The sequence below is a fragment of the Miniopterus schreibersii genome (assembly GCF_964146895.1).
Source record: "Miniopterus schreibersii genome assembly, chromosome: 12".
Taxonomy (NCBI): Eukaryota; Metazoa; Chordata; class Mammalia; order Chiroptera; family Miniopteridae; genus Miniopterus; species Miniopterus schreibersii.
Window position 1 is genome coordinate 43,525,765 of NC_138112.1, and position 24,731 is coordinate 43,550,495.

The following is a 24,731-nucleotide window of genomic DNA, read 5'->3' on the forward strand; positions in this document are numbered from 1 at the left end:
GGGTTGCCAGGCCAAGGGCATAGGTTGCAATTTTGTGTGCAGCAGTGACCACATCTGCATTTAGGGAGGGTCACTGCCGCTGGTGGATGGTCTGAACCCACTGTCTTTAGCAGGGGTTGCAATGCTTACACGTCCTGAACTATGCTTTGAAGTGAACTCATAATCCTGAAGCCTCTTGCATTTTGCCTTCCAGTTCTGGCCGGGAATGATACAAACAGGGCAACCGGGATCCTCACAAGAGTAAGTCTGAGGAGGGGCAGCACTGACAAGGGCCTGGGCATAGCCCACCCTGGGCAGTGGGGTAGTGTGTTCCTGGGACTAGACTGCTTCGGAGCTTGGAGGGGGAAGATTTAACCTGATTTCACCAAAGTTGTTCCCCATTGTTACTTACTGGAAGCCAGTAGCAGGAAAGAGACTGCTCAGATCCTAGAGACATGTAAACACCTCACTCCCACTTTAAGCTTAGTGGTCATCTAGCTCAAAACAGGAAGAGGATTCTAGTCCTTTCATGTCTCTGAAGGCAAAGCCTAAGGTCTTCCTGAGAAGTGCCTGCCTAAGAGAGAGGGCACTGGGGTGATTCTGCAGCCCATTCTTTTCTCACTTTCCCTGTGGTGTGGCAGTGAATAGAAAATCCCACTGATGCTTTGAGGGCCAAGGTAGCAAGCTCAGTATGAGCTATTTAGCCTAGAGAAGGAGAGCCTGAAGCATGTCCCAAACCTTGCCTGAAACTGGTGACCACTAACCTCGGCCTCTACAGAGATGAAAAGTTCAAAGGTAGATGTCCAGCTCATCCCACTGAACTGGCATGAAGCAGGTGCCAAGACCCTAGCAGCCTGGCCCCTCTCAATTGAAGAGAGTAACCCTCTCAATCTTGATGGAGCTCTGCCTGGGCTGTGCTCCCACCTGCAGGCAGGGAACCTCACAGTGAGGAGAACCACAGGTTGGTCCCTAGCCCTGGGAGGTCAAGGCCAGAACTGAGAAGCCGCTGCTCCAGCCACCATTTCTCACTCTCCATCCTTCTGTCCCCAGCGTCAAGCCCTTCGTGCAGCAGGCCTACCCCATCCAGCCAGCAGTCACAGCACCCATTCCAGGTGAGTCTCCATGGGGCTCCCTCTCCCTCTGTTCCACAGCTTCACGTGTCCCCTGACTTGCAGAGCCATGGGTGCCCCCTCTATACCCCCAACTTGCTTAAGGCAGGGGTTAGCCTGGAGCTTAGGAGGGTCACAGGGGTGTTCCCTCCCAGTTCCCCAATTCCTCTCAATCAACCCATGAGAACTCTTCAGACGCATTTTTAAGGAAACAGGAAGCCTGGTCACTTTCACTCGGCACCCTGGTCATCCTTGGAAGGGGAAGTTGCTACGGTTCCTTCCTCATCATTAACAGGCAGAATTGAGCAATCCAAGTCCTGAGGGCACATGGGATTATTCATCCTTTCTTAGATAAGTAGGTTTCAGTTCCTTAGAGGAGAGCTGACAGGGAAGCCCAAACTAGAAAACATGTATCTGTTTACACACAAACACACATAAACACGCGCGCACACACGTAGAATTACCCAGTGGAGCCGCTCTCCGTTACAGAGTCCCCAACCTGAAATGCCCTCTGCTTCACTACCATGGAGCATTCTTAGAGAGTATTCTATAGTGCTGGTGACTGCAGTCTGAAGACGGGAAGTGGAGAAACACAAGAAGTGTCTGGCCCGTGCCAGCCTCCCAGGAGATCTTTGCCAGCATTCATTTCTGCTCCTCAGTCAGTCTCTCCCTGGTCCCCAGCTCAGCCCCTTTGTCCAGGATAGGCATCCTCATGCCACAGCCCGTAGCACGACTGAAGTGGGCTTTACGTGGAGCCATACGCATCGTGCTTTTCCAGGACGCTGCCTCTGAGATCCTCGGCCAGAATCTCACCCCTACCTCACTTAGTTCCACAAGACACTGGTAGAACAGGCTGTTGGCCTTTCCTCCTGGGTCATCCGTTTTGTAGGGCCCCACCCCAGTATTGGCCTGAGGCCCAAGGGGAGGCAGATGGCCAGCATTAAAGGTGACGATTGATCTTTCAGGGTTTGAGCCTGCGTCAGCCCCAGCTCCCTCAGTTCCTGCCTGGCAGGGTCGGTCCATTGGCACAACCAAACTTCGCCTGGTGGAATTTTCCGCTTTCCTCGAACAGCAGCGAGACCCGGACTCGGTGAGTGTGCTCAGAGAGGTGCCTCAAATCTGGAATCAGCTGTGTATTCTGTTCCCTTTCTCGATCCTTTCCCCTGCCCTCCCGCCTGATAGATAACCCAAGTGAACATGGGCCTGGGTAGGCATAGCAAAGCCGCCTTTCAGTCAAGTGAAGGGTATTTCCATTGACAAATGTGTAGGACTTAGAGCTGAAAGTTTATGGATGCTTTGGACCTGAAACTTCAGGGAAAACTGGCACTGAAGGGGGGGAGGACCTTAATAAGCTCTTGCATTTGATAAAATTGAACATTATTGAGCCTTGCCACATGACTGGGACTAGGCAAAGCTGTTTGTACATACAGTCACATTTTACCCTCACCACAACCTTATAGGGTAGGTACTGTCTGATAGATGAAGAAACGGAGGTTAAGTAATTTTCCTGAAGTCACATAGTTAACAGCTGATAGGTTAGAGATTCAAACTTAGGTCTTTAAAACTCAAGCCTAAACATTCAGTCATTATTCTGTACTGCTTCTCCAAGTCTACGTGTTTGCAAAATAGCCAGTTATCTCCTTAAGGAGAAGTAACAAGATGGCACTTTAACAATTTGAGGTCAAATGCAGTGCATCATAATATAAATACCAGTAAGGCTGGCATCTGGACTCTATTTGTTGTCTCCCCCACCCCATTGCGGCTCATCATCCCCTTGTTTCCCAGCCGGGTCCATCATTTCCCATACATATGTGAGCCTCCCACCCAGCAAGCCCAAGACCCTTTCCTCACTCCTACTCCTCTGCTGTGAGTATGAGCACTGCGTGTGTGGGGGGGCAAGTCTGAGGCAAACACTGAAAAAATCGTGAGTTTGTCTTTGGGAATCCTCACCAACTCCTCCCCATATTCTCTGTCTCACCCACCTGGGGATCTCCAGGGCCACCAAAAGCACATGGGCGCTGTGTTGTCTGTGTGTCTGCTGCCTTGCTGTCGTTCTGTTATCAGGAAAACGTGTCATGAGTGATTTCACCATCTGTTGTAAATAACTCAGATACGGAACAATTGCAGCTGACCTCTCCTGGGAGTATTTGCACTTGAGCTTGGTGGAAAGCCTCTGGTGATAGGATGGGGGAGACACCCTGGGCAGAGGGGCTTCTACCAGCTACCACCAGAGCAGAGACTCAGGGGAAGCCAGTGTAGCTTACTGACATTTTTTTCTATGAGTTGTGAATTCTGGGAGCTGGTAGGAAAATAGAGCCTGCTCCAAAATTAGGGAAAACTTTATGTAAATTAGATCATTGGGTCTCTCCAGGCAGGCATAGGAAAATAAGGCCATTAAAAACTGAAGAGAAAGCCAGCTGGGTCACTCTTCTCAAGTGAGCGGTTTTACAAGGGAGGGTGATGGTGATGACTTAAATCCCTATCTGGGGGCATTGAAATGAACAAGAGTACCTTCCCTATTCTAGGCTGCCACTTCCTTCTGAGAAGTGTAGATGATTCTTTGGCTGAAGGCTTACTTTGGCCCAGATGATGTTTTTGCTTTCCGAAACTTGTGTTTGTGTAACACCTCATTGCCTACACTGTGCTTTGTCATTGATCATTTCCTTCTGTCCTCATAGTGCCAATGAGCTAGATTCTGTTTCCCCATTTTATAGGTGAAGAAACTGAGGCTCAAACTCATTAAATGACTTGCTGAAAATATTTAAGCAATAAGTAGAGGGACCAGGAGCCAAAATCTCTTTCAATATACTCTTAAATTTTTTATTTATGGATTGATATTGAGAGAGATATATAGATTTGTTGTTCCTCTTATTTATGCATTCATTGGTTGATTCTTGTATGTGCCCTGACTGGGGATTTGGACCCACAAGTTTGGCGTATCAGAACAACCTCTAACCAACTGAGCTACCCGGCCGGGGCTCAGTATACTCTTACACCACCGATTATGAAGATCTCTTGAATTGTATATTCAGTCTTCGTATCTACTATGTGAGCAAATCGCTCTTTTGCTTGTGACGATTTTTTTTTTTTTAACCTGCAAATAAAACTCCAAGACATTGGGAAGCAAAAGTCCCAAGATGGCAGTTGTTTCCCTGGTAAAAAGGTTGTAGAATGTTTTATCACAATAAAAATATATATATATTTTTAATTAAAAAGCCTATGGCAGCCCCTCATTGTGACCATCTTCATCAGTTATGGACCTTTACGGCCCAGAATGCTTTTTCTACTGTGGTTAGTGTTGTTGAGCTTCACCTTGTGAATCACTGATGGACCCTTTCAGTCCATTCTGTAATCATTTCTGAGCACCTGCATGTGCAAGGCGCTGTACTGAGAAGGGGCCTGGTGCTACAGACAGCCGTTCTTCATCTGCTCTTGCGGAGTATAACATCTAGTGAGGAGACATGCTTGAAGCAGTAATCACACAAGAGGTCATTGCAGCCCTGGCTGGTGTGGCTTAGTTGGATGGGTGTCGTCCTGTGCACCAAAATATTGTCAGTTCGATTCCCAGTCAGAACACATGCCTACGTTGTGGGCTTGTTAGAGAGGAGGAGGCAGCCAATTGATGTTTTACTCTCACATCGATGTTTCTCTCTTTCTCCCTTCCTCTCTCTCTCAAAATCAATTTAAAAGTAAATATAAAAATAAATAAAGTGATCTTCAAAAAAAAAAGAGGCCATTGTGAAGTGTGGTGAGTGCTGTGAGGGAAGAATATAGAAAGCTGTGAGTGATGAACAGGGAGCAGGCAGGCTTCCTCGAGGAGTAACCCTTACGCTGAGGGGTAGAGGATTGCTATGGACTGGGGAAGAATGAGGGGGAACATCCCAGAAGGGATGACCTGAGGTGTGAAAGCAATAAGTGAAAGTTGGTGGATAGTTTTAAAGGCAGGGCCCACAAGTACTTGGAATAGAGTCCAGAGATAATGTTTCATGTACACTCAGGATTACACTTAATAATCTGAATGGTTCGACTGGATTGGCCTTTCCCTCATGAATGAAAAGGCTTGGCTCTGTAGCTTGGACCCTAATACATGAGTTCAACAGTCCTGAAACAAATGGAAGGCCTGGTATGAGTCAACATTCTTGGGCCTCTTGAAAAACTAATTATATTTTAGGGGGCCCAAGATGGGGACTGAGAGAAAATGGAATTTAATCAACAAATCCTTTTTAAACACTACTTGCCTATTTCAGGTGTTAGGGGTTCAACAGCAAAGGAAACTAAGTCCTTATTCTAATGGAGCCTCCACCTAGTAGAGAAGGCAAATAGTAAGCACCCAAACAAGTACACACATGCACACACACACACACAGAATGTGAGGGGTGCTAAGTGCTTATGTGGGATAACGATCCTTTTGCACAGTTGAAAATTAAATTGCTCTTTAGATTTAAAAAGTATAATTTCAGAAAATGTCTTATATATGTTGATGTTTTAAGCTTGTTGTATTATGATTTTAAGTTATGTCTACCAGATAATGCCAACCAAAACTGTACCACTATTCTGAAATTATTTTACTAAATCGTAACATCAGTCTCACTTGTTAATGTCACTTCTAATATTCCTGTGTTACAAACCCTTATTTTGCAGTGATACACAAGTGAGTTTAATGTGTATAAATGAATTCATGGCAGTTTGTGAATGGTACATGTATTTTATTTTAGTGAAAAGGCGAGGGTCTAAAAAGAGGGTTCTTGTGCTAGAGGAAGCGGGGGACCCTTGGGAAAAAGGGTGATTGATGAATTGAAGTAGGGGAGAATTAACAAGATTATTTAAAGCACTTTGATGGTGTCTCAAGCACCAGCGTGTTGGATTATATAATAATGTGCTTTATTTTGCAAACATGAGGTGCTGTTACAATGAATGTGTAATGACATTATAGGACCAAGGTCACACTGAAAAACTTGCAGTGTGTGAACGGTTTCTTTGGCTCTCAGACTTTAATTTTACTATATTTTTGTTCCAACTATAGGAAAATTTAAAGTCACCCAATTCATGTGGGACATTTAAATGAATGTGGATATAGTATACTTAAAAATTTAACATCAAACATTAAGCACGTTAATTTGATAAGGAAGCCAACAAGGTGACAAATAATTAAAGGTCCCCAAACAGATTCAGCTCTGTGTTTGGAGCCTATATCTTTGTCTCCATAAAGGCATGCACACACACTTCTGCCTACTTCTCTGTAATGGCTTAGGCTCATTGGAATCATGGGGTTATAGATACTGCTGGTAAAAAGCCAATCAATCAATTAATCAGTGAGCTGGGAGCAGTGCTAACTATTTTTCCTTAGTGATTTCCTCTGTCCTCATCACAGCCTGATGAGGTAGGTAATTCTATTCCATTCTATAGAAGAGGCTTGGAGAGATTGCTGTCTTGCTGGCAGTCAATGGTTGTGGCCAGGTTTGAACCTTGTGGCTGTATTGTTTCCCAGCCATAAGGCATGAGCAACAGCCAAGAGGAGAACCTAGTTTGCCTCGGTCCAGGGTAGCCTCCTTTAGTTACCACTGTTGTAGAAATTCACTCTTCAGTCTACCACATAGGCCTTCATTGCCACCACTGAAGACTTCCTCATAGTAATAGTACCAGCAGTAGTACCATCTGTGGAGATAGCCAAAACTGTGCATGGTCTTATTTAATGCTGTGACATGGCCTGCCCAGTGTTAGGCAGCCAGCTGACGTTGGAAATGGGGTTCTGATCCAGGTTTGCTGATTCCACATCCTGAGACTGTAACCAAAGAGTGTGTGGCCCGTTTGTACCCAGTGAGTAGCCTGTTTTGTAGCTGATAGCTGACTGTAATCTATGAGGCGCTAAAGGCAGAATAATCTGGGGGATGAGCGCCCCCTGCTGGCATTGCATCAAGTATGAGCCAGATGGCAGCGTTTCCCCAAATTGGTTGTTTATGTTGGTGGAGAACCAGCAAGCCAGCCCCTGTGTTACCTTTGGCTCCATTAGAAGCTAAGAGAAAAACAGCAGAGGGTGAAGAAAGGAAGATCTAAAAAACTAAGACTATTTTAGAAGTGGTTAGTAGTGTTTGGAAATACACTTTCTACATGATTTCAGTGTCGCATATCAAAGGACTTCAAATGTTAAGTGTATGATCCTCCCCCCGTGGTGGGTTATTTAAAAGTGCCTCACCTGTAATCAAGGTCCAGTTCCTGGGCACTGAGTTAGGCAGCTGCTGATTGAGACGGATGAAAACCTGGCCTTGCTGAGCGGTAAGTTGAATCCTGTGTGCACACGGGGAGTGGTTTTCCTGATAAAGCTTAGTGGAATTCCTCCACCCCCACCCTGAGACATGGCAGGTTCCTCCAGCCCCCCACAGCTCAGCCACATCCTGCCCCACGTCTGGCAAACCCCTGTCTCTGCAGACTTCCCAGGCACCAGGCTGTATGTTTTTAATGCCTGTCATGGTCTAGATGCCAGAATAAGCAGGACTGTGTGCAGGAAGAGTGTGTGTGAGGATTGAGTTAGGTAGGTGTTACCCAGCCAGAGAAGGGAGAACTTCGGGATGGACAAGGAGATTGTCTCTTTAGATTTTGAAAAAGCACTGTCTTGCCAAAGAAGGAGAAAAGTTCCACTATGTGGTACGGTACAAACCTGAACAGGGAAGGCACACCCAGCTCCTAACAAACACCTTGATATATTATAGCAATAATGATAATCGCCGGCGCTTACTGAGCTGTGTTATAAACACTGTATGCCAAGCATTTTGACACAGGTACTGTTCTTATATCCAGTCTTTCGGGAATGGAGGCTCAGAAACATTAAGGTACATTATCAAGATCTACTGCCAGGAAGTGGCCGTGCCAAGGTTTGGCTCCACTCTGTATTCTTAACCACTTCACTGTAGTTTTGGAGAAATCAAAAAAATTATTCAGAGGTAAAAACAGATGCCTTCCAAAGTTTGAGCTCCCCCAGCACAGGCTGCATGCCGCAGGGCCCTTCGCACTGGGGCAAGGTTTGGGCTGAGTTTTCTCTAAGCTCTTTTCCCAGCCTGCAGTTTTGTGAGTCTTCTCAGGGTTTGGGGCAAGGCATGAGAGAAGGCAGGAATGTTCCCACTTGGACCGTAGAACATATCTCCTATCATGTTCTTGTGACTACACATTTGTTCTAGTTGAAGGAGAAAGCTGGTATCGGAATTCTTACCAGCAGTGTGAGATTTGGGGCAAGTGGCTTCACAGCTCAGCTGGTGGAGTGGGCATCATAGGACCACTCTCACTGTATTGCTGTGACAATCACAGTTAGCAGCATCCCTAGACCTATTGAATGCTCCACATGTGTTCTGAACCTGAATGTCTTTTAGAAATGTAGCAGGAAATTGGGCCAGACAGATGGAGGGATCTGGCTTGGGAAGATCTGCTCACCAGGTGTTTTGGACTTGATCGAAACTCAGATGGGAGCCAGAATATTTTTAAATTAATTATTTATTTGAGTAGGTAGTAAATTCATGTGGTTAAAAATCTAAAAACATAAAAGAATGGAGACTTCACTACCTTTTAATTCCTATCCCGCCCCAACTATGTTACTAGTTTCTTGTGAATCTTCCCAGAGATTTCAATACATACACAGCATAATATGAACATATATTTCCCAACCTCACGCTCCTTTTTAAAGAGATGTGATCTGAAGTGTGTTTCAGGAAGTTGGCAGCTGCAGCAGGTTAGAGAATGGGCTGGGGCTAGGAAACGGGTGACAGGGACCAAACCGGGGCACAGGCAGTGACTGAGGGGATAGACATTGTGTTGATAACATTGAAAGGTCTTAGGGATTAATTAGCTGTGGAGGAAGAGGGGATGTGAGACTGGGAATGGTGGCCAAATTTGAAAACTCACAGAACAGAGAAGGAAGCCGATTGCCTTCTTTTTGTCCCCAAAAGAAACTTGTTGGAATGAATATTGGAAACAGACATTCGGCAAGTTTAACAGCCCAACACCCAGCTCATAGACGACAGGGTTGATATTTGAACTTTGTCCTAATCCATGGTTTGAAAAATTGGGGGAAGTTAGCAGCAATAACCAACATTTAGGGAGATCTTACCATGTACCAAGTGCTTTCCCACCTGCTAATCTCAGAGAATGATTATCCACCACCTGGGGGAATGGAGCGGCCAAGGCTTAGTATCGTGTCACAGGTGGTAGCCAGTGAAGGAAAGGGGTCAGGATATTTTGAGGAAGAAGAAAGTAAGGGCGCTTGATTTGGGTTCCATGGGAGGAGAGAGATCCTGAGGGGTGCCCAGGCTTGGGTGATGCAGGTCCTCAGCCAGGAGGCAAGGAGTTTTGCTGTCTGACATGTCCTGGCCTCTTTGTTTCTGGGTGGCTGGGACAGCCTAAAGCATGGTGCCTCCTGGATGTGGAGTCCCGAGCGCTCCGCTCTAAAGAGCGCCTGCGCTGCGGTTCTATAGAGGCACCTTGAAGATAACTTTACTCTTTCCCATAAAGGCAATTGGTCAAATGTGAGCCCGAGCAAGATTTAATCTTTATATCTGAATAGCCTAAGTTCACAGACAGCTAAAATTCCTTTGTTAGACCACAGATCTTGATTTTGCTTTGGAAAATGTGACCAGCACAGCTCTAAGGAAATAAGACATTGATGAGGCCTGTGGCAGAAAGAAGGGTGGGTGGTTTGCATGGGGATTAGAATGGAGAAATAAAGAAACAAGATCAGAAGCAGTGTTTAAGTTCCAGATTGCCAGGAGGGTCCTTGCCTGGTCCTGACAGAGTGGAGGAGGGGACGGTTTCTCTGGAGAAGCTTCCAAGCACTACAGTGGCTGCTAAGGCTGAGCTATATCTCAGAGTGAGGTTCTCTATTTATGGGAAACAGCTGTTTGGGCAGATCTGGTTTCTGGTCCTTTAGAAAAGAAGTTCCTCTATCCCAGTTCATAGCTCATGTGTGGATCTCATTAATAGTAAACCTGCCAACCAGCATCTCTGCAGCTCCCTATAGCTCACACAGAACTGTGATGTTTACTGTTTCATTTGACCTGCACATTGACCCCTGGAGATGAGCAGGCCAGGTGTCATCCCTATGTTCAGGGACAAAGCCAAGGCCCAGAAAGTTTAAGCAACTTGCCTCAGGTCACACAGCTCAGAACCAACAGAGCCTGGATTCTACCCATGTGCTGTTAATGTCTGCACCCCATGTTTAGAATAAATGGTCAGAAGGCACGCTTGCCCTCCAGGCTCTCAGAGGAAGGCTACAGCTGGTCTGATGGCTGTGCCCAGTGTTTGTGCTTCTCCCAGGTTTTTCTCCTACATTTTACCGAGCATAGTATTCTAGTAGGGCACAGAGATGAAGTGTCTTTCCGAGATTGATGGCTCCCTGTGGTGTGGTGGGTTTTGCCACACCGTCCCATAACTGCCGAGCTGTCCTATGGGCTCGTCCGTGCACCTCTTGCAATAGCAGTGGATGGTTTACTCTCGGTGTCTGAGCTGCTCTGGGCACTCACCCTCTTTCTTCATTTCCATTTGGGGATGAGGCAATTGAAAGCATCTGGAAATCTGGGTTTTATAGACATTTCACAGAGGCCCCAGCCAGGCTCCATCTGCTTTCCTTGGCAGGTCAGCCCCATACCCGCTTGCCTTCCTAGTCGCTGTCCCTGCACTCAGCCAGTGGCCCTCACAGCTGCACCTCTGTGGGGAAGCCACACGGCCTCCTAAGGAAACAGCAGCCCCCCTAGAGAGAGGGTGGAAGTGGAGAGCGGGTGGGGGGTGAGGGGGTGCATCCTGGTGTGAGATCTGGGAAGGAAGGACTTACTTGCTCCTAGTTTCTTGTTTTTAGTCTTTCTGGGAAGATCACAGGGAAGGGACAAAGCAGCAGTGGGGGCAGGTAACCAGAACAGGACTGGTGTCTGAGCAGGCAGCCGAGGATGGGGCCTACCTGTGCAGGAGCCCAGGAGACCCCTCTTGTTCCCCCAAGGCCTGGATATGCAGGCCGCTTTCTTTGGCCCCACAGCCACTCCCTGGGGTCATCGCAGGTTGCCCAGGCTGCCCTGGGAGTGTCTGGACGGAGAGTCCTGGCAGGAGCGTGGCAGGAAGCAAATGTAGGTGATTTGCCCTTGTTCTGTTCCAACTTGTACATTATCATCCCTTGACATGAGTTATTTGTCTTGGTTTCTTTAAATTCCTAAGTGGATTATAATTTCTCTCTTGGTATTACTTGACAGCAGTCATTTTTCAAGGTTTTACTACGTTCTTCAAATATTTGGCATTTTTTGGAACAAGTTTGGGAAACGACCGCCATCTCCAGGTCAGGCAGTGTACTGCAGCACTGAGGCGTGTCAGGGAGCAGCTCCCAGGCCAGGGACCAGCGCATTTATAGGGCTTTTCCTTCCTTTTGCACAAAAAGTGAACTGCCTCATCAGAGGTCTCTAAAGTAAAATGATTGGCAGTCTTTTCAAAAAAGAGAGAAAGAGAGAGAGAGAAGAAAAGAAAACCCCAGTGGGCACTGGGGGGGTTGTATTGTTCCGGTTGTCTCATCTGTGGTGATGAGCCCGAGGCTGCCCCAGCGCCATTTACAAAGACAGATTGTGCGTGCTTCAGAGGGTAGGCTCTGATGTGCCGGAGGGAAGTGCGGGGCCAGATCACTCCAGGCCCATGTGCACATTACCCCCACCTCAGCCACCCCACGTTGCAGTAGCTAATGGTAGTGTCAGAGCAGTAGGAGTCACCCTAATGTATCTGAAACTTTCCTCTTAATCCTGGCTTTAAATTTTAGTATTTCACTTTTGTTCCTGTCAGAAGGACAGCCTGAATTTCAAATCATCTCTTCCAAAGTAAAGAAGCATCGTGATTATTTGGGGAAATAGTAACAGCAATAATAATAACAAATGACGTGCTTGGCACAGCATTTTGTATTTTCCATGCATTGTCTCACTTAATCCTTGCCGCACTCCGAGGTAGTCACTTTTATTATCCCTGTGTTACGGATGTGGAAATGGCAGCAGAGAGGGCTGGAGTCGCCGTCCCAGATGACTCAGCTAGACACTGGTGCCAGCTCCAGGGATCAGACCGGATTCTGTCTGACTCCGGAGTCCGAGCCCTCAGCCCTCCTCTCTGCAGCCTCCCTGAGCAGCAGAGAGGGGAGCCAGGAACCCGGAGAGAAAGTGACCTCTTAGAACAGCTTGAGGGAGGAGGAAAGCCCTTTGTGTAACCCCCAGGGTAGCTAAATAACCCTTTGCAAGTAACTTTGTTGAGTTTCTAGGATTGCATTCACCTCTCTCACTGTATAAAACTGCTGTGAAAAAGAACTGGAGGGACTCTAGCAATAAAAAATGAGCATTTCCCTGAGTTGAAAGAGGAATCCTTGTGTTATGACTGTGTCAGGTGCTGCTGAGCTGCGGGGTATTTTGATCCAGGTGGGATTTTGCTGGTGCAGCATCGTTCTTTTTAGTGAACCTTGCAGGCAGACATGGGTCCCGTCGTCTGCCCAGTCATCCTGAGTCGTTGAGCCTTAGGAAGGCTCTGTGATCTGACGAAGTTCCTTTTGAGTCCAGGGAATTTGTGGTCAACTAGAATAAACATCCTGAAGCACGACTCTTAATGTTTTTGTTTCCCTTTATAGTTCTTTCCCTCCCTCAAATAACTCCAGGTTGTTTCAAGGTAGTTTTTGATTGGCTGTTTATTTAATATAGTGCATGTGCTTTTTATATAAGCCAAATTGAACCTCATGCATGGCCTATGAGGAAAAGCGGCAGTCCCCTGCCCCAAGTGTTTCTACCTCCCAGTTCTACTCCTTGGGGACAGCTGCTTACAGCCCTTTAGCCATTTCTTCATATGTTATCTCTATATTTCTAAATACCGTGCTTATACCTGATATCTCACTCCATCAGTTTTAGGCATTTTCTATTGACTTTTTACTGTGGAAGATCAGGACTTAGCTCTCTACATTTAGCACATGACCCACCCCCACCTTTTACTTCTAACCCTCCCAGGGTGGTTATATCACAAGTTTTGGGTTAACATTCAGTGTTTACATTGCACACCTGTGTCACTTTTGTACACAGCGTGGTTAATGTGTGATGTATTAGAACCATTTCTTGGTCGTAAAGCTTGTTTTTTCTAGGGTTTGTCATTGCTTCTTTTTTTATTTGTTCAGTTTTTACATTACACAAATTCATCCTTAAAATATCTAACAGAATCTCAAACTCTTCTCCAGATGGTCACATAAGTGAGGGAATCTCACAGGTTCATGTCCCCTTGGTGACATCCCTCCGGGACCCCTCCAGCTCCTTGTCCGCTCTGGGCCGGCAGCTGTCTGGGTCCGCAGCCCAGCCGCTGGCTGAGTGTTCCTCTTCCTCTCTCCTGGGTTAGGACCCCATCCCCCTCTATTTTGAGAGTAGTCACAAGGAAGGTCAGTCTTCTGAAACCTTATAGACCTGAGAGTGTATTATTCTCTCACATAACTAGGATAACTAGGTTTTCACCATGGTTTTGCCTTAGAGATGTGAAAATTCACTCACATTCTCAAGGCAAGTTCCACACATGTTCTCCTTGCTAATGAGTAACAGTGCTGGAGAATAAAGTCATTCACGTAAAAAAGCAGGTTTAAGTCATCTGATTTATACAAGAGTGGGGACATTGATTGTTCTTAACCCTAGTCTTTTCTCTAGGAATCTTTGAGAACACATATTTACATGGGCAACACATGATTTACTATAGAGGCAGTGAGCTAGCTCTGCATACTCAGTCACTCTGTAGGGGCTATGAGGAGAGGGCCTTTGTATTTTTGGCTCATGGATTCCCCGTGCCTAGCACAGTGCGCCTAGCATATATGTGGGTAATAAACATATCTCCTGAGTGCCTAGAGGGCTTTTTTTGTCATTGAACAAGCCAGTATTAATCTCTATTTTGAATATCAAGGAAATTTAGTCTTAGGCTTTGGTGTATGTGACTCATGGACCTTCACCCTGTTTCTGCTTATATATTACCCCCAACACTTGGGGATTTGGTTTGTTGTTTGTTTCAAATATTTGTTTTCTGCCTTATAGGATAGAACTGCCCTTTTTTGGTTTTGTGTTCCACCTTTGGTTTTGGGGAACCGATACTGCTGGAAGGAAAATGGGATTTACTTGGGAGGGTGGAGGAGACAGGAAAGGAAGTGTCTACCCTGGCCTCCTTTCCTTGTAAGGAGAACTGGCAGGATGGGAAGTAGTAGGTAGAGCCTCATCAGATGGTTTTTAAGAGTTCTAATTTCATTAAAACTTGAACCCACACATGTCAGATAGACTTCTTTTCAGCCTTCTGGATTTGGGGGCAGAGAGACTCCTGACCTACCCAGGTTGAATTAAGGGGAGAGGGAGCTCTGCTTGTCTCACTGCCGTGGTCTCCAGGACACCTTCTTTAGTCCTTTGTATTCTTAGCAACAAAGTCATCTCTTGGCAGGAACAAAGCCACTCAGGTGCCAACAGTCAGGTCAGGGTTTGGTTTCAAGTCACCAGCCTTGGAGAGTCAGTGCCCAATTTCCTTTGGCAAAGACAGCCTGCCCCTTCTCAGTTCCTTTCAGCCACTTGGGCACAAAGGTAATTTCCTCAAAATAGAAACCTTTGAAGACTATCTGATGCATCTGTGAACCATTATGTTTCTCCCGAATTCTAATTTAACATCTTAGAATTCTGAAAACAATGTTTAGCTTCTTTCTTTTTTCTCAAATCAACTTTCAAATAAAAACAACAAAGAGATATGCATTAGAAGGGTGTGGGCATTTTCTTTGGGAGACCGTGTGGTTGGTATTTGCAGCAAATGCATGGGTGGTGGTGTGGACAGATCCAAGTTTTATTCTTAACTCCAGGACTATTCCCAGATGTGTGACCTCAGGCAAGTCCGTTCATCTTTAAGCTCCTATTTCCTCGTCTGTAAAATGATTTTAATCAAATCCACCTACAGTGTCATTGTGAGGCAAGGAGTACCTGAGGTCACATATATAGAAAGCACATCACACACAACCCTGAATGGATGCGAGGTCTTTTGCTTCCTCCAGGCACATGTGAGAGGCCCACACCCTGGGAAGCTCCTAATGGGTGGGCCATCATTAAGGAACTGCACAGTCCCTCGGCTTCACAGCCTGTTCCCAGCGTGGGCTTGCTTGTGTTTGTTTTTTCTTTGCTAGGCAGGAGGGATAGCTGAAGTAGCAATATTTCTGTGCTTCTACCCCAGGATCTTGTTAATCTCACATAATAATAAACCAACACAGTAGTAATGTTAGCAGCTACGATTTATTGAACACATCTTTTATGCTAGGCCCTGTGCCAAGGCCCTTCTGTGCATTATTTCCTTTCATGCTCAGTCAGATCTGTTCTGCCTTAGAGGTATTACATCCCCATTATACACATGAGAAAACTGAGGTTTCAGGTTCTTGTGTGGCTCCAGCATTTTCACGCTTCCCACTCAACACCTTGCTTTTCAGCTGTATCTTCAGTGCCCCCATTGAATTTTACTCTCCATTCACTTCCCTGACCTCTTGACATGTAGCAGGTCCGGGCTGTCATCCCTGAGTTCCAAAGTACAATGCCAGGGCTTTTAATGTCAAGAGCAAAAAGACTTAAGTCTCACAGCTTCTAGCCCATGGGGACTGGCCAGACAGAAGAGCTGAGAGGGTGGTGCTCAAATGAGGGACTCAGGTCCTATTCACAGGTGTCCCCGAGGCTCTGCTTGTATTCCATTCTTTCCCATAAGCTCACTGCCTGTAGACAGCGCAGGTAATGACAGAAATGGAGCTTCCTGGAGCTGGGTAGGGCTGGGGGCTCGCTGTAGAAACTATTAATAAGGGTGAGGTAGGTGGACATACAGAAGGCCTCACTCCCTATAGTGGTGGATAACCGGAGAATGAACAGAGCAGCCAGACATGAGGCACACACCCTCATTCACCTTCTCATTTCACATTCCCTTCACCCCGAAGTCTCTGCCCCCAACTTTGCCTGTGTTATTTTTTCTCCTTTTACCCACGGATGAGATTGGAAGCAGTAGCACTTTATATAGTTTATATAGTTCTGTGAACTTTTCTTTGCTTGTAATTGAAAAGATGATGTGACAGCTTTGGAGAAAATGTACAGAAAGATCAAAGGCACTCCACCCCACCTCATAGCCCACCTCCCTAACATAGCAGTGGCTTTTACTTTACTTAATTTTTTTTTCCATTTCTCTTCCAGCACAGGCACACTCTGTTCTTTCATAGTAGTTTCCAGGTCTCAGTCCTACCTTAAAGTTACCAGATAGCTGGAAGGAACAGAGGCTGGGACCACGTCAGAGCTTGATAGATTCCATTTTGTTTTTCATTTCTGATAGCTGATACCTTTGAGGGATTTTGAAGCCTTGGTTAAGATATCTCTCTGATGTTGAACACGAAAGGGGTTTAGCCTTCTCCTGGAAGATGCCAGGCCCTGGCCACACTCCCCATGTGTGCAACACTGTGGACAACTGGCATCACGTGGGGGGTCGCACCTCTTGCCCTTTGGCATTGTGGCCAGAGATCCACAGCGTGGCTAACAGGTCACGGATTTGAACCAGCACTTCCTTAGGATATTTTTACAGGGTTGTGATCAAATGAGTTTGAGAAACTTTGGGCTACACAAGGTTAAAAAATGTTTCTTTACTGCAGTGCTTTAAATATGCTAATATTTGCCATAAATCTCAAAGAAGGAAGTTTTATAAAAAATCATAATAGCTGCGTTTATTGTTTACTTTGTTGGGTCTAGGAGTTCTAGTGCGCTCTTTATAAGCAGTGCCTCATTTAAACTCTATGAAGTAGATGCCACCACTGTCCCCATTTTAGAGACTGGGGGAGCACTTGCCCAGTGTCATGGCTAATTTGCAGTACTCTTGGTAGACAGCCATGACCAATCCTTCTTTTCTTTGGGGTTTCTCATTTCCTATGGGATCAGTACTCAGAAGGACTCTAGTTGGAGAAATGCCAATTTAAACTTGAAAAGTGAGTAGGGACTGCTAGGTGAGTAGGGACATGAGATTTCTCTTATGAACTCTGTTGTGTTCTGAGCTCCCTGGAACCCCTGCACCCCCAGATGTCTTTGTCTGTGTCCCATTAGGTTGGTGTTACGGCCTATTCATCAGGAAAGGCAGGCAGGGAGGGTCGGGAGTAGAGAATCTAGGCCACTGGTTATCAAACTTAGGTGCATGTTGGGATTCACCCTAGGAGCATTCAGAATTACTGATGCCTGGCCTCATGCTCAGGGTTCCAATCTAGTCTGGGGGAGCCAGGCACTGGTGATTTTTAAACACTCCTTGGTAATTCTGCTGCAAACTGGGTGAGAACCATTGGTTTGGCCATTCTCCTTTGTGGCCCAGTTACCATATCTTACACCAAAGCAAAGAGAAGAAAGGTTTTCCTTTGTAGGTTAAATGTCTTAGTAGGGTTTTGGTGGTTTTGTTTTTTTCTTTTTTCTTGAATGCAGGTAACTGGTATTCCTTTGTTACCAGCCTCTCATAGCCTTATGCCATGAATCTTTTCCCCTAACCCTAACTTCGCTCTGATAACCACATATTGACTGGCCCTTATGCAGAAGTTTTAGGTTGGTTACTAAGGGGACTAGTGAAAAGAGGCTTAGCGCTCATTCCTGCTGGAAGAAGTAGGTAGGTACCATTGCTCAGAGGGCTGCATCCCTGCTGTTGCTGGGGGAGCTGGAGTGAGAAATGCATCCTGGGAGAGGATCTGAGTTAACTATGCACATGCTTTTCATTGGGCTTAGACTGTAAATAATGGGTTCCAAAGGGCGTGGCTGTACTTTTCAGCTGAGTCTCCTGAAACTGGGTAATAGAATTGTTCCTTGGTTTGGTAGTTGGGTAATTTAAGCTATTGTTTACCACTCTATCTACAAAAAGCCTTATTTAGGCATTGGAAAAATCTATACCCTTGTCAGTAAAAGACAATGACTGTTTCACTGTTATATACCTGAAACTAATGTGTTTTTGTATATCAACTTTAATTTTTTTTTTAAAAAAAAGACAATGATTGTTTTGCCCTAAGCTCTAATGACTTTTCTTAACATCTTCATCTTTTCAAAGGCGCAGACCCTCAGTTATTCACGGCATAATTCTGGAATTTTATGACTACTTGCTCTTCAGTTCAAGATGGATGTGTCCCAGGTTGTTCACAGGGTTTGTAATGGGAATGTTTCTGTTGGTTTCTTACAGTACAACAAACACCTCTTCGTGCACATTGGGCATGCCAACCATTCTTACAGTGATCCATTGCTCGAATCAGTGGACATTCGTCAGATTTATGACAAATTTCCTGAAAAGAAAGGTGGCTTAAAGGAACTGTTTGGAAAGGGCCCTCAAAATGCCTTCTTCCTCGTAAAATTCTGGGTGAGTAAGACATTGCAGTGATTTCAGTGGCTTTTGTCCTAGTGGTCAAGTCCCAGGCATGAGTGTGGAGCAGCACAGCTGGCCGTGGACGCACGCTGACTGCACATCCATGGGCACCTGCAGGATCGCCGTGGGTCACAGACTTGCACCTGTGTTCTGTCATGCTGGCCTTGTGGTGCCCTGCTGCTGCTGCCAAAGAGCAAGAGACGGGCGGCCGCTTTGGGCTTCAGGGCTCACTCACACAGTGACAAGAGGCTTCCCAAACAGGTGGAATCAGGATGGAAAACATGGGCCACTAGACCCACTTTCTATTTCTTCTCACTCTGTTAAGCAAAGCAACCTGTAAATTCCACTGTCTGAAGGGACCTGAGGCACAGACGGGGCTGAGATGAAGATAAAGTTATGTGCTTCAAGATTTTATAAGTGTCTGAGGGAATACAAAACGGCTTTGCCCAGTATGTGCCTCATTCGTGTTTTAAGTATAATGTGTGTATACTGGGGGCCAGGGGGACAACAGGAGACCAGATGACCTGCTCACACTGAGTGTTTATAATCCCTCAGTCTTTGTAATAATAAAAAGAGAAAAGCTTCAGATGTTTGCTTTCCTCAGCATGGCATTGATGGCCCTAGGTGAGCTAGTCCCAGAACGTTTCCCTTGCTGTCCGTCCTGTGCCCAGCCTTCGCATGTATCTGGATGCACTTTCCCCTTCCCCTCCTCCATCGGGCCAGCTCCCTTTTCCTTTGAGATGGTGGCTTGTTCATTATAGCACCTTCCTCTCTTAGGCAGACCATTGATTTCCCTTTTACTCCCATTGCTTTTTGTAGTTAATCAGTTCCCATGCTGTGTCGTAATTATTTGGATGTGTGTCCCATTCCTCTCTGGATTCCCAACTGCCTCCAGGGGACCTTATTCACAGTAGTGGCCACCGTTTATTGAATACCAGCTGTGGGCTGGGAGCTGCACTAATGCTTTACAAGCATCTCATCCAGTCCTCACAGTGCTAAGTGGAGCATGCCTCATATCCAACTAAGAAGACAACGACTCAGAGATTACAAAGGACAGGCTACTTGTAGGGTGGGGACTTGAGTCTTGAAACTGGGTAAATTCAGCTTTAGTGCCTCTGCTCTGTTTCCTGATCAATTCATACCCTGTGGATCCTGGCCACAAAGCCCATTCACAGAGGACTCTCCACATCTCCAGTACTAATAAGCAAGTGCCTAACCCCAAAAAAGTCCAACAAATGGGGAAACAAGTGGGTGAATTAAAGAAAAATTTACGTTTTAAATTCATTGGAGGGAAGTTTACATATTACATTCAGTTTGCTTAGTTTCTGTTATCTGCTTGCATGATCACTGGCTTTCATTTTTCATGCTTTTGTATTGAATTTGAGTTGTAGAAGTAGCCTTCTACTTACATTAATGTTCTTGGAATGGGTAATACACTTGGATAACGTGAACAAGCAATAATGGTCATTTCCCCTTTTTAAATTGGTGGCTGCCACTTAGTGATGGTGTTAAGGGGTCAGTTATATGATAACACAGCAGTTTTCAAAGTGTAGCCTGCAGGACCCCTTGGGCACAGGATTGACAAGGTCAAAACTATTTTCATTATAACATTGAGACATTGTTTGCCTTTTGCACTCTGCTGATATGCACACTCTGGTGGCTCAGAAGCAATAGCGGTAAAACTCCTGAGCCTTAGCTCAGTTGGGCTGGTATGCACACAGTTAAAAAAAAAGAACCAGTCACACCAAGAATGTTCTTTATGAATCTTCGCGCATCTTGAACCTAGAGTACACTTTGAAAACAAATGCCGTGAGCGCCACATCAGGGAGAGCAACTGACAATATTTGTTACCAAAGATAAAATTCGAGCTTTCAAGTAAAAATACGAATTTTGGAAAACTCGTATCTACTTCGGTGAACTTGACAGCTTCCCAGTACTTAAAAGACTTTTTGATGAGGTCCACCGCCATATTAACAAGTGTGATTTTCTGATATTGTGCAGGATAAACCAATGGATTTTAATGTAACAGAGAATGTACGTTTATTGATACAGCTTCAGATTCTGCACTGTGGCTAGCCTTTAAGAAACTGTCACTTGTCCAGCTTTATTGTAAAGAAAATGGGCACGGTTATCTAATGAGCCTATTAAAATATTCTTACCTTTTCCAGTTACATATTCCTGTGAGGCTGGCTTTTCTTTGTGCAGGTCATGACAAATTCAAATGTAGAAGCAAATATAAGAATCTAGGTATTTTCCATGAATTCACACATTAAATAGATATGTAAAATATAAAACAACACTACCCTTACTAATTTTTCTGAACTATAGGTATGTCTAATTTTTAAAAAAATGTATGTTAACATGTAATGAGCTTATTTTTTAATTAGGTAATAAATATTTTTTTTAAATTTAGTTTAAATTTCCAATACAGAAAACATAGGTAGATATAACCTATGGAAACAAAAGCTCTTTGAGGTCTTCAGTAAATTTTAAAAGTGGAAAGGGGTCCTGACATCAGAAAGATTGAGAGTTGCTGTTATGATGGATATAAAAATGAGGCTGTTCTATCCAAGTTAATTAAAATTCTTCAGAAATTACAGGATCTGATGAAAAGAAACCATTTTCAGTACTTTTAAATTAAACAGTATTAGTTTTTAATGATAAGGGTTTTAATAATTAGCATGTTATTTGAATATAAAGTGGAATGGAAAGTGCTTAGAAAGTATGTTCTTGTTTTCCCTTCCAAACTTTCACCTGTTTTACTCACGAGGTGATTTTAATAAATGCTTTCAGGGTTGGGGCCCTTCAGTCATTCATGAATCCCCAATTTCTGAGGTCTAGATTGCAGATGTTTAGAGTATGCTGGCTGGGGTGAGATGCTCAAATTTGACATGATTACTCCGTGATTAGATATTAGTTTATTGAATTAAGATTTACAGAATTAAAGTTGAGCACTTCTATGAATATGATAGAAGACAACACTTCTTAGTATAGTTAACAGTACTTAACCTTTATAGAGAAATTCAGTCATAACTGTGTTAAAATAAATGAGGAAAGGCAATTTGAATTAGGTTTACAATTTGCTGCAATTTGAAATCTCTTCTGCTTCTTCTAATGACTGAGAATGAATTACACTTAGAATGCTTATTCCTGGATATCAACAGGTATTTTCAGTGAGTGTTTCCTAATAGATACAACGGTCCCTTTGAAATATCTTTTGTATTAGTAATTTGCTTAGAAGATTTTCTTATTTTTGTATGAATTCAGTAAATTTCAACCGAGATTCTCTACCCAGTCTCCTCCTTTCTCCTCCCTTTCCCTCTGTCTTACATAAGATCTCTAGGTTGTCAAAATTAGACCGACTGTTAATTTGTTCATGTGGTGGTTCCTGAAATTCTGTTTTCAGAGTGTCTGCCATGCTTACCTAGGCTCAGTTGGGCTAGACTGGGTCAGGAGTTTGCTGCAGAAGCAATACTGAGTGCCCCCTGAAGTACCTGCTCTTAACCCCAAGCTGTGGGCACAGCTCCTTGCCAGTTGACACTTGGAGGTGAATAGGATGGTGATGAGCCAAGTAGCATTCACTCCACTGGTTTCAGGGTGGAAGAACCTGCCTGGCGCCCCAGGACTCAGACCCCAAAACAAATGAATGGCAGAGCCCGGATGCACCTCTACCCTGTGAGCCTTGTCGTCTCTCATGCCTTAATGGTGTGGGACACCCGAGGGCCCCTGTGAATGGCCATGTGTCTGGTGAGATTTTTTTTTAAGAGCCTTATTAAGGTATAATTTATATACCATAAAATTTACACACCATAAAATTCACTGAGTTTTAGAAACTTTACAGACTTGTGTAACCATCACTACAGTCAAATTTTAGGATATTTCTATTATTCAAAAAAGATCTGTGCCCATTTTTAGTTAATCCCTGTTCATACTTCTAGCCCCAGGCAACTTCTAATCTACTCTCTGCCTGTACTGCTTTGCCTTTTTTGGGCATTTCATGTAAATGGAATTAGTCATTGTGTGGTTGTTTTCATCTGGCTTCTTTCACTTATCATGTTTTTGAGGTACATCTGTGTGGTAGCGCGAATGAGTAGTTAGCTCATTTCTATTGCTAAATACTGTCCCGTTGAATGGACATACCACATTTTGCTTTTCTGTTCACTAGTAGTTAGACTTGTGGATTGTTTCCACTTTAGGAGTTTATGAATAATGCTTCTATGAAGTCTTTGGGAGGGCATATGTTTTTACTTTTCTTGGGTAGCTACCTAGGAGTAGAATTGCTGGGGCATATGTTTAACTCTTTAAGAAACTGTAAAACTGTTTTCTGAGGCGGTCGTACCACTTTACATTCCTACCGGTGAGATGTTAGGTGCCACCTCCTCCCCCTGTTATGTCTGCACATATTAGGGTGGAGAGAGATGACAGCAAACATTGTAGGTAAGGGGGCTGATGAGGGAAAGCAGCAAGACAAGGAACATGAAAGGTGCATTCAGGTGAGTTCGTGTCATTTTGAAGTGCTTTGCAGGTGGGCCTTCATTTGTATGGGAAACATAGGTGGATATAAAAATTAGAAAAGACAAGGAATTAAGATTCAGTTGTGTCAGCAGTAGGGAGCAGTCAGTAGTTGTAACAATTTTCAGCCAAGAGAGTAATAGGATCATATTTACTAAGTGTTATAGCAACATTCTCTGTATTTTACCTCTTCTATTTTTATTCTTTAACTTTTCCTTCTCATGTCAGCCTCCTAATTATTTCCCTTCTCTTCTGTCTTGCCTACTTATTACTCATTCCTGTGCGTTTAAATTCTAGGCCATATTTAATTACAAAGAAAGGAAAAGTGATTTGCAGGAACAGAAGGGAAGGGGCTTCTCTTTTACAGCAGTGTGTGAACATGACCATTGATGAGTTCCTTTTTTGGGCCATGTACTGGTGCCAGGCTTAAGGCTTAAGCTTAAGTATTTATTTAATCCCCTTGAGGTACATGTGATTATTTTATACCTAGAGAAATTGAGTAATGGAGAGGCAGAGTGACGTCTCTCGGGTCACACAGCTAATAAACACCTGATCTGCTGGACTCCAGAACCCATGCTCTTTCCGCTGGATCTGTGCTTGGCCTCTTCAGGGAGCACTCTCTGTCCCTAGAAACTCTCCTAACATGATTTCCCCTGCACAGCAGCCCATAGCGACAGTGACGTAGCATAGTTTCTTTGTGAAACCCTGTCATTATGGGATACTCTGGTGTAGTTTGCATGGATCTAAAATGAATAGACTAGTGTTACTAGGAAGTTCAGGTTGTAGCCTAAGTCTTCTCGAGAGACCAATACCACCCTATTAGCTGCCTCTGGGGGGAAAAGCAGCATGATTTTTACATGATGATTACAAAGGCAACATCATAATATTCTAGACAGCCTTGAAAATATAAAACTTAATTCATTCCTAAGTGCACCATGAATATAAACCTAATGTATATACATGTTTATGTAGTTTGAATCAAAGAATGCATTGATTCTGGCACCCTGCTTTTCTTCCTTTATCAAACACTCTTCCATGTAGCCATATTTTATTGCTTCCCTAATTACTTTCTTTAATGACTATTTACTGGGTGTATCATAATTTAACCATTCTTCTTCTTTTTTTAAATCTTCACCCAAGGATATGCTTTTTATTGATTTTAGAGAGAGAGAAGGGAGAGGGAAAGAGAGAGAGAAACACTGATGTGAAAGAGAAACATCTATTAGTTGCCTCCTATACACGTTCCAACCAACTGGGGATCGAACCCAAAACCTAGTATGTGCCCTGATGTGGAATTGAACCAGTGACCCTTTGGTACATGAGACAACACTCCAACCAACGCCTGCCAGGGCTAACCATTCCTATTTTACTAGTCATTGATAATATGGCTTTTAGTACGTGTGTGTGTGTGTATAGGTATATGTGTGTTTGTATATGTGTAAAAATAACCAAATTGCTTTCTAAAGTCTTCAGGCAGTGAGTGAGTATACCAGACATCTCCATTAGCCTTGGGTGGCTAATTTAAAAGCAAAACAACTCTTCTGTTGTCATGCTGTTCTTTGAATTCCTCTACATCTGCAGTTATTTTTTCTTTCTATTCAGTCTTTAATCCTTCATTCTCTATTCCCTCCATTCTAAGACAGATACTTGTTCCCATTTCAAAAGTACTAGAGGCAGTTCTCTTACAATCAACATCATAAGCACCTAGCCCTCCCCTCCATAGAGGAGTAAGTGGTGATGTGGTTATTATTG

At 44.3% G+C, this 24,731-nt stretch overlaps 1 protein-coding gene across 1 annotated transcript in view; it reads left to right on the forward strand.

The window, feature by feature from the left end:
• TEAD1 (TEA domain transcription factor 1) overlaps positions 1 to 24,731 on the forward strand; it is a 186,374-nt gene that overhangs the window by 133,416 nt on the left and 28,227 nt on the right. Inside the window, exons 9-12 of the mRNA XM_081152835.1 lie at positions 194 to 240; positions 1,030 to 1,091; positions 2,054 to 2,178; positions 18,288 to 18,461. Coding sequence (XP_081008961.1) covers positions 194 to 240; positions 1,030 to 1,091; positions 2,054 to 2,178; positions 18,288 to 18,461 — 408 coding nt within the window. The remainder of the gene's footprint in view (positions 1 to 193; positions 241 to 1,029; positions 1,092 to 2,053; positions 2,179 to 18,287; positions 18,462 to 24,731) is intronic.